Genomic DNA, 12,638 nt, shown 5'->3' with positions numbered 1-12,638 from the left:
AATTGGTCCTGGATATAAGGGTCCAAATTACCATCAACTACGGGTTAATCTTTTAAAGGATGCCAAGAAGGAAGTTCAGTTACTTGTGGACTCTTATCGTGCAATTTGGGCAAAAGTTGGGTGTACAATAATGGGTGATGGTTGGACAGATAATAGACAAAGAACACTCATCAACTTCCTTGTGTATTGTCCTGAAAGAATATCATTTGTGAAATCCGTTGATGCTTCAGACATTGTCAAGGATGCAACTAATTTGTTTCAGTTATTTGATGAGGTGATTGAATGGGTTGGTCCACTCAATGTAGTTCATATGGTCACTGATAATGCAGCAAATTATGTGGCCGCGGGGAGATTGATTTCTCAGAAGCATAAACACATTAATTGGTCACCTTGTGCAGCTCATTGTCTTAATTTGATCTTTAAGGATATTGGTAAGATGGACCATGTTGCTGAACTTGTAAGACGTGCATCAAAGGTGACAATTTTTGTGTATAATCATGTTGCTTTGTTAAGTTGGTTGAGAAAAAGGGAAGGATGGACAGAGATTCTGCGACCTGGTGCAACTCGCTTTGCTACTACTTTCATTGCACTCAAGAGTCTTCATGATCATAAACATGACTTGCAAGCTTTGGTGACTAGTAAGTTCTTTGTGGACTCTAGATATTCAAAGGATTATAAAAGCCAAGTTGCAGTTTCCATCATCTTGGATAATAGATTTTGGAATGATTGTTTGATTGTTGTGAATCTTATGTCTCCACTAATGCGCTTATTGCGTATTGTTGATTGTGATGAGAGGCCTTCGATGGGATATGTGTATGAAGGCATGTATAGGGTTCGTTTGGGCATCAAGAAATTGTTTAACTACAACAAAAGACTATACAAGCCTTATACGGAGATCATAAAGCAACGTTGGGATCAACAACTAAAGAAAAACATTCATTCAGCAGCTTATTGGTTGAATCCATGTTTCCAATATGATCAGGAAAACTTTTGTAATAAGCCAAATGTTATTGGAGGTGTCATGGATGTTATTGATCAGAAAGTTCTGAAAGGCAAGCTTGAAACAATGAATGAAATGAAGTTATTTCGTGATCGATTGGGAAGTTTTGGAAGAGAACTTGCTTATTCTTCACGTGAAGTACTTCAACCTGGTAAAATATTATTATCATTTATTAGTATGTTTATTCTTCTTTATTAGTTACCTACTTACTATTTAATATTTTAAACTTGCTAATGTGTTTTATTTTTTTCTTATTTTTAATGTGAAATGGTAATTAGATGAATGGTGGAGGCTACATGGATACAGTGCACCACATTTGCAAAAGTTAGCCATTCTAATATTGAGCCAAACCGCATCGTCTTCTGGATGTGAGAGGAATTGGAGTGTCTTTGAACGTATACATACCAAAAGAAGGAATAGATTGGAACATCAAAGGCTTAATGATCTTGTATACGTTCATTATAATTTGCGCCTAAAAAATCGGTATAAATGATTTCTTAGTTGTTTTGAATTTAAATTCTTCTATTCACAATTATGAATAATTATATGTTTTTTTTTTTTAGGTTCTATAACAAGAAAAGAATCTATGATCCAATTGACTATGCATGCATTGATGAGACCGATTTTTGGGTAATTGATGATGATCAACCAGCAGAGTTAGATGTTGAAGAATTGGAAAATCTTCTATATGAAGAAGGGTCAATTCCAATAAATGAAGTGAAAGGTTCAAGTTCTCACATTGGTTAGTAAAATATTTAAACTTATAAAAGTTCAATAATTATATTTTTTTTCTTTAAAAATGATTTATTGTTGATATATATTCAATATTTTTGTAGATGATGAGGATGGTGGTGACGTGGCTATAGAAGGGCTTGATGTGGAGAACTTTGGTTTTCCAAATGCTTATGTTCAATCTCCATATTCCAATTTCCAAAATGAATGAAGACATGAATTTTATATTTATTAGTATGCAAAAAACTTCATGAATATTCAAACATTGATATGTTATATTTTTATTTTGAGTAATTAGTTAAGTGTTGTGGACCTATGGTTGACATTTGTATTATTTATTATGGACAATGTGTTAAGTTAACGACTCTTTGATAATTTGGTTATTATAGGATAGTAATGGTTTGATTATTTGATAAATATTGAGTTTATTGACATTGTGAATGTATAACATCTTATATTGTGTTATAGATATCATATATGATAATTGATGACTTCTATAGGTAAAAAAATTTGTGACAAAACTCAACAAACAAAGTAGATGCTGTCAAAATTTACATAGAATTTATTAATTTTTTAATTTTTTATAATATATAAAATAATAAAATATATATTTATGACGTCACCGGTTCGATAGCGGTTCGACCGCCGGTCCGACCGGTGAACCGTGAACCGGTAACTTTTCCGGTTCAATGACCGGTCCGGTTCTGAAAACATTGCTTACAACCAAGTATACTCTGATAAAAGAAAATTAAGCTTCTGGCTCAGATGTATTTGCTAAACCAATATCAATACAAAATGAAGTATAGCAAGCCCTAGAGGTCTGTCTCGGGTGGCAAAGGATTGCACTGGGAATGGAGGGGTTCTAAATTCTTAGTTTGATTTCATATATCCAAAGAACAACCGTACACAGAAGAAGTCTATCAAACTCATATATGTTAACTTTGGATATACTTGGCAACTCCAATTGCCACCAGCCAATGTCCACAATTGAACCACCAATCACCTCAACATCAAGGATCAGTGCTCTCTCTTACTCAGACAGGCACACACACTGTCAAAAGTTGTCAAATAGGACACTAATTATGTTAAGCAATTAACTCCCCCATGTTTGAGGTGAAGACCAAAATCATTAAACATTTTGACAGATTTGACTCTATTGAAACAATAATGAACCAACAGCACTTCAGTCTTAAGGGCAATTTTTCAAGGAGCTGACTTTACAATGACAAGTGCAACATAAATAAAATGTATGGAAATTTTTTTTTGACAAAAATGCTATAACAGGGAACTTAATAAGAAAAAATATTTGACCTGGAGAAGGGCAAGTGCATTGCAGACCCGATTTGATTGTGCTGGAGTTAGATTTGGTGGTGATAGAACAGGATAAATTGAAACTATCTCCTGCACATAATAAGAATTCCAAGGGCAATGAAGTAAGAGAAAACTTGATAGCCAACCTGACTTACAAACAAGAGAACTTCCAAATTAGAAACAAAGTTGAGTCTTTCCAGTTCAAGGAAAAAAAAAAAAACAATGATAGAGTGAGCATCTTAAATACAAATAATAATAATAATAATAATAATAATAATAATAATAAAATAAAATTGAAACATGTGAATTAACCTAATGCTACCTAAGCAAGGGCACAGCTTTACCATTTTCTAAGTTATTGAGACATTAAAGGAGTACAAAGAAATTTAAAACCAGATAAAAAAAATGCTTTAACTTTATTTCCCATATCTGCCCTCCCCACTGATGCATATCCATTCTTACCTATTTCAGATTACAATTTCAGAATCACGCCAGATATCAACTACTTAGCAAATATTCTATGACAGTAAAAGCACAATAAAGGAAGCTAGCACATTAAATGATATAGCAAGCAAAAAGGAAACTGAATCAAGTACTGTCATGAACTGTATAGAGCATACCTGCAATAGTGCAGCAATAGTACCAAAAGAATTCCACAATAATGGAGCCAAATCTTGAAATAATTCTCTCTTCTAAAGAAAGAACAAAAAACCAAAACAAGTTTATTAGGCATACCTGTATGAGTGCAGCAATAGTACCAAAAGAATTCCACACGAAAGGAGCCAAATCTTGAAATAATTCCTTGTTCTAAAAATAAAATCAAGGGCAGACACGAGTTTATAATTGTAGTGCAAAAATCCGGAACCAAAGGTATTACCAAAACCACTTAAGAAAAGAAAGAGAGTAGAATATATGAATTTATCCAGTAAAAAACAAAAGCATTCGCTTATCTCTAGAAATTCATTTTGAAAATAAGAAACAGTACTATCCGGTATTGATTTTGCCCAAAAAGAAAATTAGAAAAGGACTACAAGGAACAAGCTTCAAGGCATGATAACCATCCTTGTAGAATGATTTCTAAATAATTAAGTTGGATGTACCCAATGGTATCAGGAGATATCTTGAATTGGCTAACACGTAAGAATGTCAAAATAAAAAAAATAAAAAAAATAGAACAATCTTTGAAATTTTAAAGCAGTTATAAAGTCAGGTAGGTCAAATATAGATGTGAGAATAGTGCTAGACATGTATCTAAACTTATTTGCAAATTCTATTGTACTTCAAATGCTCAATAAGCTTATGCATATTAAATAAAAAATCAATATAATGGCTACGCCTATACATAAATTTGCAGATTTAACTACTCAGCTTTACTTCATGTAAGTCTACATGGCAAAAGAGGGCTCCACTTGTTTCAGCATAAAAATATTATGAATCATTATAATGGTTTTACATGCAAAACCAATACCTTGAGTCTTACATGCAAAACTTTTTCAATCCATTCTTTTACTGATCCATAAAAGTTCTAAGGTTTTTATTTCTGGGAAAAGTCCAGAAGAATTGTTTGTAAGTCATTTTTGGGACCAACAAGTCAATTTCATGTTCCTTTGGAATTACGTCATACAGTTCACAACAACAAACAGCAGAAAGATACCATAGTGTTTCCATAATTAGTTTGCAGTTGAAACAAACAAATTCTACTTAATTTCATTATATTTGTGCAAGTACATGGAGCCAGCTGCATCACATGCCAATGAAGACATTACACAACCATAAACAAATAAGCCATTGATAGCTTATACACCCATCAGTAAGCATATAAGAATGCCAACATTTAGCCAAATGTCCTGAAGTGTTGAACATTTGAGTGAAGTAACTCTTGGATGATGACTGTGATAAAGTAAATGTAGTTATATACAGAAAATTCAAACACCTGACCTGCAGCAATAGCTGCCTGATCCACACCCCTTGGGAGTAGCAGCATGAGTTCAAGGCCTTAGCTTGAACTTCTCTGTATTGGCTATTCCCATAGTGCACAACGTTGAAAAACATGTGTTCCATTCTCTACTATCAAGAGAACATCTCAAGTACATACACATATATGCTACACATTAACACGCACACTAACATAATAATATTAGTGTGTTCAGGCTGTAACTTTGAGGGTAATTGCTCAGACAAGATAGGCTGGTGGTCAGCAAAGAATGGCAAATTATTGATTCAGTTTTTTATCTGCTTCAATTCAGTACAGCAGGGCTCCTTTCAAATGAAGAAGGTTTGGATTCCATCAACATCCTCGGACTTGAGGGCCAGTTTGGGATGAAATCCTCATATTGAACCAGCTTAAGGAACAGGGATGACCTTTAGCTGGTTGATGTTTCCTTTCTAAGCAGGATAAGGAACCAGCAAATTACATTATTATTCATTGCAGACTAGCCTGCAATTGTGGTATTTGGTGTTTTCTTTGTTTGGAGTTTTGAGCATGCTCCCTATGTCAGTTAAGGAAATATAAGCAGTTTTGCAGAGGTTTGGGAGGATGGCACCTCCTTGCTTGATGTAATCTATTTGGAAAGAGTAGAATAGAAGATGTTTTGAGGGGTTGAAGAATATGGAGTGGGTTTTTTTTTTTTATAGGTAAAATAAGCAGATAAATATGGACTCGGTGTTAACAGCCATCTGTGCTAACCCTTTTTGCTCTTTGCCTCCCTTGAGCCTCAAATTGTAACTTTATCTCTAATACAACATTTTGTAAGTCTTTTCCTTTTTGGTGATCATCACTGGTGCTCTTTTTGGTGTTTATATATACATATGCACCACGTAACCCATTTTCAATGTCTTTCATTATTCACAAGGGAAAAACTGATGCTATCAGTACAATTAGGGCAAGGCATGTTAACATGGGGAGACCAATTATTTTGTTAGGTACCAAAAGCATTCCAATTAAACCAAATCTAGGTAGCAAGGCACTGACAAGGAAACAGTTTTCTGAATGTGACAAATGCACAATGGTGTATACAATATGCAAAAAAATGCTAAAATGAAGAGCAAAAGAAAAATCTGCGAGGCAACAAGAAGGCCACAACAATCCATGCAGCCAAACCTGTGCAACCAAAAGAATTTTTTCAAACAATATAAGGAAATCAGTGGAACAAACTTGGAAAATGAATGGCCTAAATCGATCACAACGAGAGAACTTGAGACACTATGCAAGAAGAAGCAAGAGTTAATCAAAGCCCTAAATCAGGGAGGGATAAAAGGTTAAAAAATGGCACAATAATTGCACAAAACAATCCAATTGATAGCGATGGAAGAAAACAGGACTTGTGGAATGGATACTCAAAGCCTACTGGCAAATGTACATAGAACCTGCACAAAACATGGGCAATTACAGCCACAAAACTGAATAATACATGAAAGTAGAGGTGCAACCCACTGGTAAGGCCTTCATCTAGTGTAGAATTTTGGACAAGGAGGAAACCCCCTGCCACCCATCAGAATAAATGCCTTTTGATATCCTATCCAGATATCCTATCCTTACCATTTCAAGAGTAGCAACCAGCTCATTTTACCATTCTCGTCCAATAAGCTCACAGGAAACCTTGCTAGAATTCTCAAAGTAATGGACAAAAACCGCACCATAATCCATAACCCATTAACAATGCATCATCACAATTTTTTGTGCCCATGAATTCATTTAACCGAGGTAAAACCATCAAAAATCAAATAGCAGAGATCACATGTAACTTCAAAAGCCACAACCAACAATGTGTGCCTATTTTACCAGTTTGCATGTCATTTATGCTGCTCCGAGTTCCCAAAACTTAAGAACAAAACAATACAAAATCAAAGGTAATAGGTGCCCCATTGGAGGCTCCTCTGATTCCGAAAAGCCAAAAGACTAACTGGAAAAACAAAAGAATAATTTAATTCAACTCCAAAAAAAAGGGGAAAAAAAAAAACAAAAAACCCTTCCAAACACATTTTTCCACCAACATAAAACATATAAAAGCATGCTTAAAATGCTTCACCAAATACTTCACATTTTTACTGGGGAAAAGAGAAAGAAACTAGCATTTGGAATCTTAAAATTTTGCCTGGTAATAGGAAGACTAAAGATCTCCATTCAGTCGAGTCTAACAACTATTTAGCTTCATTCATATGTTTCCTTTTCTTTGGAAATTAATACAACAAAGCACACAAGACTCAAAATTCCTTTTTTTACCTTTGCCTTGGTTTTTCTCTGCACCCAAAGTATCTCATCTACTAAACATAGCTATTTAATAATTAAAGACAAAAACAACAAAATTAACATTTAAAAAAAATTTCTTTCCATGATTAATACAGTTTCTAAACCAAAATCCCCATTAGAGATTCAAAGCTGAATGTCCAGTTTCACTGCTGAGAAGAAAAGAAATTGGAATCACACCACAACTATTTCAACCACACCTTCCATTAAGAATCTTAATTATCATTCAATGCCCCCCAATTTCTCAGCAACCAAACAAACCTTAACATACAAAAATAATAAAGAAAATCAAACCAAAACAGAACGATGTCATTTGAATCAGAATCTAGAGAATGATCCTACCTTAGAGAGTTCAAGCAAAGCATTTTCACGAAGATCGGGGTTGATAAGTTCAAGAACCAAACTCTCAGCAGATGCCATCTTCTGATCCTTGTTCATCTGAGCTTCGGTAGGGCTCACCACCGAAGAACTTGAACCTCCAAAGGGGGCATTCATGGATAGCGACATGGTCGGGGATGTAGAGATCGAAGGCCCTTCTCTCTCTCTTTCTTTCTCTATTTCTCAAACTTTCCTTCACTTTCTCACCGGTTCTACTTTGTTATTTCTTTCAAGAGAGAGAAAGAGGTTCCATTTGTAGACAAGCAAAAGACTGAGCTCCACGTGTGTGTCTCGTGGGTGGAGGTGTCAAACCCTCGAGGCACACTATTTTCTTTTCATTGGTTTGCATCTGACGCACCTCATAATCGCGTGGAGAGATGGTACTACAAGCTTAGGGTCACATTTTGAGTCACCGGCTAGTACTACATGTTAGTTAAATTAATGTTATATTGTTACCCCTTTTTTCCCATTACAACTTAAATAATAAATTAAAAATAGTTAAGAAAGAATTGTATTTATTCATAAGAATAAAAAAATGGTATAAAGTGGATAAGTTTCAGAAATTGTCACTCAAACCATACCATATCCTTGCACAATAATAAATAAATTACATCTATGATATCTTCTTCCTTTTGCAGGTCATGAATAAGTTAAACATTAATTATACTTTCTATTTTAAATGGTAGGGGGGTGAGGTTTTGGAAGGATAGGTGGTGTGGGGAGGAACCCTTGGGTGTGACTTTTCATAAGTTGTTCTCAATAACCACTAATAAAGAAACCTAGGTAGATCAGATGCGTGAATGGATTGGGGAAGCAAGTTGTTGGAATCCAATGTTCACAAGATAGATAAACGATTGGGAATTGAAAGAGGTGGAAAAGTTGCTTAAAAGGTTGCAAGGGCAAGTGGTCAAAGAAGGTGTAGAGGATGTTATGGTTTGGCGGTTATCAAAGGGAGACACCTTTTCAGTTAAATCTTACTATGCCTCCTTAGCATGTTGCTTCCCAAAAGGATTCCCCACAAGCATTCTGTGGAACCCATTGGTGTTGATGAGAGTCAACCTTTTTGCTTGGGAAGCAAATTAGGAAAAAATTCAAACTCTAGATTAACTAAAAAGGAGGGGTCGGTATCTTCCAAGTAGATGTTATTGGTGTGAGGGTGAAGAGGACTTAGACATATGGAATAGATTACCATGAGACTTTCGCACCAGTAGCCAAGATGAACACTATGAGAGTTTTACCCTCTTTAATTGCCCAATTTGACTATGAATTACAACAGTTTGATGTGAAAAATGTGTTCTTACATGGAGAGCTCAAAAAGGAAATTTTTATGGATCTTCCACCTAGTTTTAATATGCACTTTAAAGGAAAAAAGGTATATAAATTGAAGAAAGCTTTGTATGGGCTAAAACCATCTCCACATGCTTGGTTTGGAAGATTTGCTTAAGTCATGACAATTGTTGACTACAAACAAAGCCACAATGACCACACCTTATTTGTTAAACACTCGGCCTTAGGGGGAGTAACTGTCATAATGGTTTACGTGGATGATATAATAGTGACCGGAAATGATCTTGAAGAAAGAGAAGCATTGAACCGGTGTTTAGCAAAAGAGTTCAAAATAAAGGAGCTTGGAAGACTAAAGTATTTCTTGGGAATTGAAGTGGCTTACTCAAAAAAGGGTATTTTTCTCCCAACAGAAGTATGTTTTTGACTTATTGCAGGAGATAGGAAAAACAAGAAGTAAATCGACCGATACACCTATTGATCTGAATCGCAAGCTTAGAGAAGCAAGTAAGGATGCAGCTATAAACAAAGGTATGTACCAAAGATTTTTTGGCAAGCTAATCTACCTCTCACATACGTGACCAAACATAGCCTATGCAGTCAGCCTTGTGAGTCAATTTATGCATAACCCAAAGAAAGTTCATCTCCAAGTTGTATATAGAATCCTACAGTACCTGTAAGCAACTCCAAGGAAAGGAATTTCGTTTAAGAAAAGCACTGAGCTATCACTGGAGGCTTATACTAATGCAGATTATGCAAGATCAGTTGTTGATTGAAGGTCTACTACAAGATATTATACTTTTCTTGGAGGGAACTTGATAACTTGGAGGAGTAAGAAACAGAACATTGTTGCAAGATCTAGTGCAGAAGCAGAGTTTTGTGCAATGGCTCAAGGAATCTATGAGTTGCTCTAGCTCAAGATTATCCTGGAGGACTTGAAGATTAAGTGGGAGACATCGATGAGACTTTATTACGACAATAAGTCAGCCATCAACATTGCACATAACCTAGTACAACATCACATAACCAAACATGTGGAAGTAGACTGACATTTAATTAAGGAAAAGTTGGACAGTGGCTTAACCTGCACACCATATGTGTCCACTGGAAGTCAATTAGTCGATGTCTTAACAAAAGGATTAGCTAATGTCCGGTCTCAAGAAATCATTATCAAGTTGGGAATGAATAATATCTGTTGAAGATTAGTACAACTTGTTACAGTCATATACACAGTTGTATTTGAAGATTATTACAGTTGTATACACAGTCGTATATCTTCCACAGTTGTAATATATATTTGGGTCTATTTGTGTATATAATCCCTAATTTGTAGGAATCTTTAATATGGTAGTTTCCAAGTCTTTCCTTATTCTTTCTTTTTGTTATTGTATATAATTGTAAGCTTATATATTAAAGATCACACTCTAATGGTTGGGATGCCAACACTATAGTCAGATGATCATATCGTTGTCCTTGGAAGGCTATTGCACAAGTCTTTCAGGAGTTTTACAAGTTTACTCGGTTTGTGGTAGGAGATGGGGAAAGAATTCGGTTCTAGGAAGACTTGTGGTGGGGGGGCCAACCTTTGGGATCCCAATATCCAAGACTATTTAGAGTATTCATGGATAAAAATATTCCTATTTCTTCAATTCTCATATCTACTCGTCCCTTATCTTGGAACTTTAATTTTTGCCGCAACCTATCCGATTCTGAGATAGAAGATTTAGAAGGCCTCATGCGGTCACTTGATTGTTTGCATTTGTCATCTTTGGTTTCAGATGCGAGATCCTGGTCTTTATCTTCTTCAGGGCTTTTTACAGTCAAATCTTTCTTTCTAGCCTTATCCCAATGTTCTGGTTCTCCTCCAGTTTTCCCTACTAAGTTCATTTGGAATTCTCAAGTCCCTTTCAAAGTCAAGTCCTTTGTCTGGTTGGTGGCACACAAGAAGATATACTAATGACTTGCTACAATTGAGAAGATCCTACAAAGCTCTTAGTCTTGATATTTGTAAGTTGTGCATGAGGCATGGAGAATCAACAGATCATTTTTTCCTACATTGTTCTTTAACGATAGGGTTATGGCACAGATTATTTTAGTTAGCCAAGACAGATTGGGTTCCCCCGAGGAGCATTTCCGACATGCTGTCCATCAATTACAATGGTTTTGGTTTATCTAAGAGAGGGATAGTTTTGTGGCAAGCTGCATGCATAACTTTAATTTGGGTTGTGTGGCGGGAAAGAAATGCAAGGATTTTTTAGGATAAAACAAGGAATTCAGAGAATCTTTGGGATTCTATTCATTTCATTACTTCTCTTTGGGCTTTTTGTTCCAAGGTCTTTAAGGGGACTCCCCTTATTGTGTTACAACTTGATTGGCTAGCAGTGTGTAATTCCTTTGGCTTGGTCTAGTCTAGAGAGTTTGTTCATTATTACATTGTATTTTCTTGTTTTCGTATTCTTGTAGTTTAGTTTTCTTTGGTGGGAGGATTCCTCATCCTTCTCTTGTACTTCTTTTTTCTATCAATATATTCCTTTGTCGTTTCCAATCAAAAAAAAAAAAAACTGTAAGATTATACACTTTTAAGATATGAATGAGAAATACAATTTTTCTCCACAAAACATATCCTTCATTGTTCTACTATAACCCAAGCCACTTTATATTATGATTTGCCTATACAAATCTTCTTCTAAAACAATATGGAGTTTGAAACCTTTGAAATCATTGGGAATTTGATCAAGTTTGACCCAATCAATAACCCATGACCCAAATCATGTCCAAATTGGTGGAAAGGATAAATGTGAGGTCGTCAAATAAAAAGCTAATGGAAAGTACAATATCTTTATTTAATCATCAAATAAATTAGTTCTTTTTGCTCTCTTTTAAAATTTAACTTTCTCATGGTTTTATCAAACAATCTTTAGCACTACCATCACTATCACTTTGTAGGATCCTCTAAGGAATCATGATCATATCTAGTTGTTGTATTATCATTTTTTTTTATCAAACTAGATGTATTATCTTCCCATTAGAGTTAATGTCCGCTCATTGTTCTTCTTCATCCATCAATTGTAGCAATAGTTTTCCTTACCTTCAGTAATATGATCACAATCATATATGATAGCCAGAAAAGCAGTCAATGATTCCACTATGTCTTCTTCCCAATCACCTTTCCCCCTTCCATTTGAAGGTGTAATTGTAAGTCAACTAAGCTCCTCTTATTTTGTAAAAAGTTTAATCTAATCATGGACATAAAACAAAACTCATAAAATCTAAACCAAAATCTCACAAAAGCATAGAACCATTAAAAATCAACGAATATTGAGGCTTATAAAACCCTTTGAATATTTGAGGCTTAAGCCTCAACAATCTTGAGGCTAAAGGCTTAAGAATGTAAGCTTCGACTAAGTAAGGTTGAAGCCTCGATTACCCTAAGTCTATAGCATTAAAGCTAATTTGTAGAGTCTCACCTTGAGGCTCAATACCCTTTTAAAGCATTGTTCATATTTGGCCCCTTTATTTTAAGGGTTTATAATTATAATTTCTATTTGTAAGGAATAGGTTTTTAGCTCCTTTATTTTAAGAATCTCATTAATTATTATGATTGTTATAACTTAGGAGCAGATTGTAGGGATTTGGTTTAGACTCTTCCTTGCATAGTTTTAATATATATACTTGTACAAGTTATGA

The 12,638-nt window shown here is 35.0% G+C and overlaps 2 protein-coding genes across 5 annotated transcripts in view; one reads left to right on the top strand and one right to left on the bottom strand.

Moving 5' to 3' along the window:
* The window catches only part of LOC100265941 (uncharacterized), a 39,673-nt gene that overhangs the window by 22,152 nt on the left and 4,883 nt on the right, over positions 1–12,638 (bottom strand). Inside the window, exons 1-3 of one of the 4 annotated variants that reach the window (XM_059735625.1) lie at positions 7,632–8,084; positions 3,664–3,735; positions 3,044–3,133 (exon numbers count right to left, since the gene is read on the bottom strand). In XM_059735625.1, the coding sequence (XP_059591608.1) occupies positions 3,044–3,133; positions 3,664–3,735; positions 7,632–7,796 (327 nt within the window). In that variant the 5' untranslated portion in view covers positions 7,797–8,084. Of the gene's footprint in view, positions 1–3,043; positions 3,134–3,663; positions 3,736–3,778; positions 3,851–7,631; positions 8,085–12,638 lie in introns of those variants that run through there. The other 3 variants (XM_059735626.1, XM_002278686.5, XM_002278721.4) reach the window with 3 other exon arrangements.
* On the top strand, positions 704–1,805 carry LOC104877596 (uncharacterized). The gene is made up of 3 exons (XM_010646184.3): positions 704–1,151; positions 1,279–1,483; positions 1,564–1,805. The coding sequence occupies exons 1-3, from the start codon at positions 749–751 to the stop codon at positions 1,745–1,747; spliced, it is 792 nt and encodes a 263-aa protein (XP_010644486.2). The 5' UTR covers positions 704–748; the 3' UTR covers positions 1,748–1,805.

This window comes from Vitis vinifera, chromosome 19 (genome assembly GCF_030704535.1).
Source record: "Vitis vinifera cultivar Pinot Noir 40024 chromosome 19, ASM3070453v1".
In the NCBI taxonomy this organism is placed as follows: Eukaryota; Viridiplantae; Streptophyta; class Magnoliopsida; order Vitales; family Vitaceae; genus Vitis; species Vitis vinifera.
This window is presented reverse-complemented; position numbering and strand designations above follow the sequence as displayed.

Bases quoted from the DNA above. Each gene is read 5' to 3' on its own strand.
- LOC104877596 (XM_010646184.3), top strand. From the start codon at position 749: ATGTCTCCACTAATGCGCTTATTGCGTATTGTTGATTGTGATGAGAGG. The intron at 1,152-1,278 runs GTAAAATATTAT...AATGGTAATTAG, and splicing joins ACGTGAAGTACTTCAACCTG to ATGAATGGTGGAGGCTACAT. The intron at 1,484-1,563 runs GTATAAATGATT...TTTTTTTTTTAG, and splicing joins AATTTGCGCCTAAAAAATCG to GTTCTATAACAAGAAAAGAA.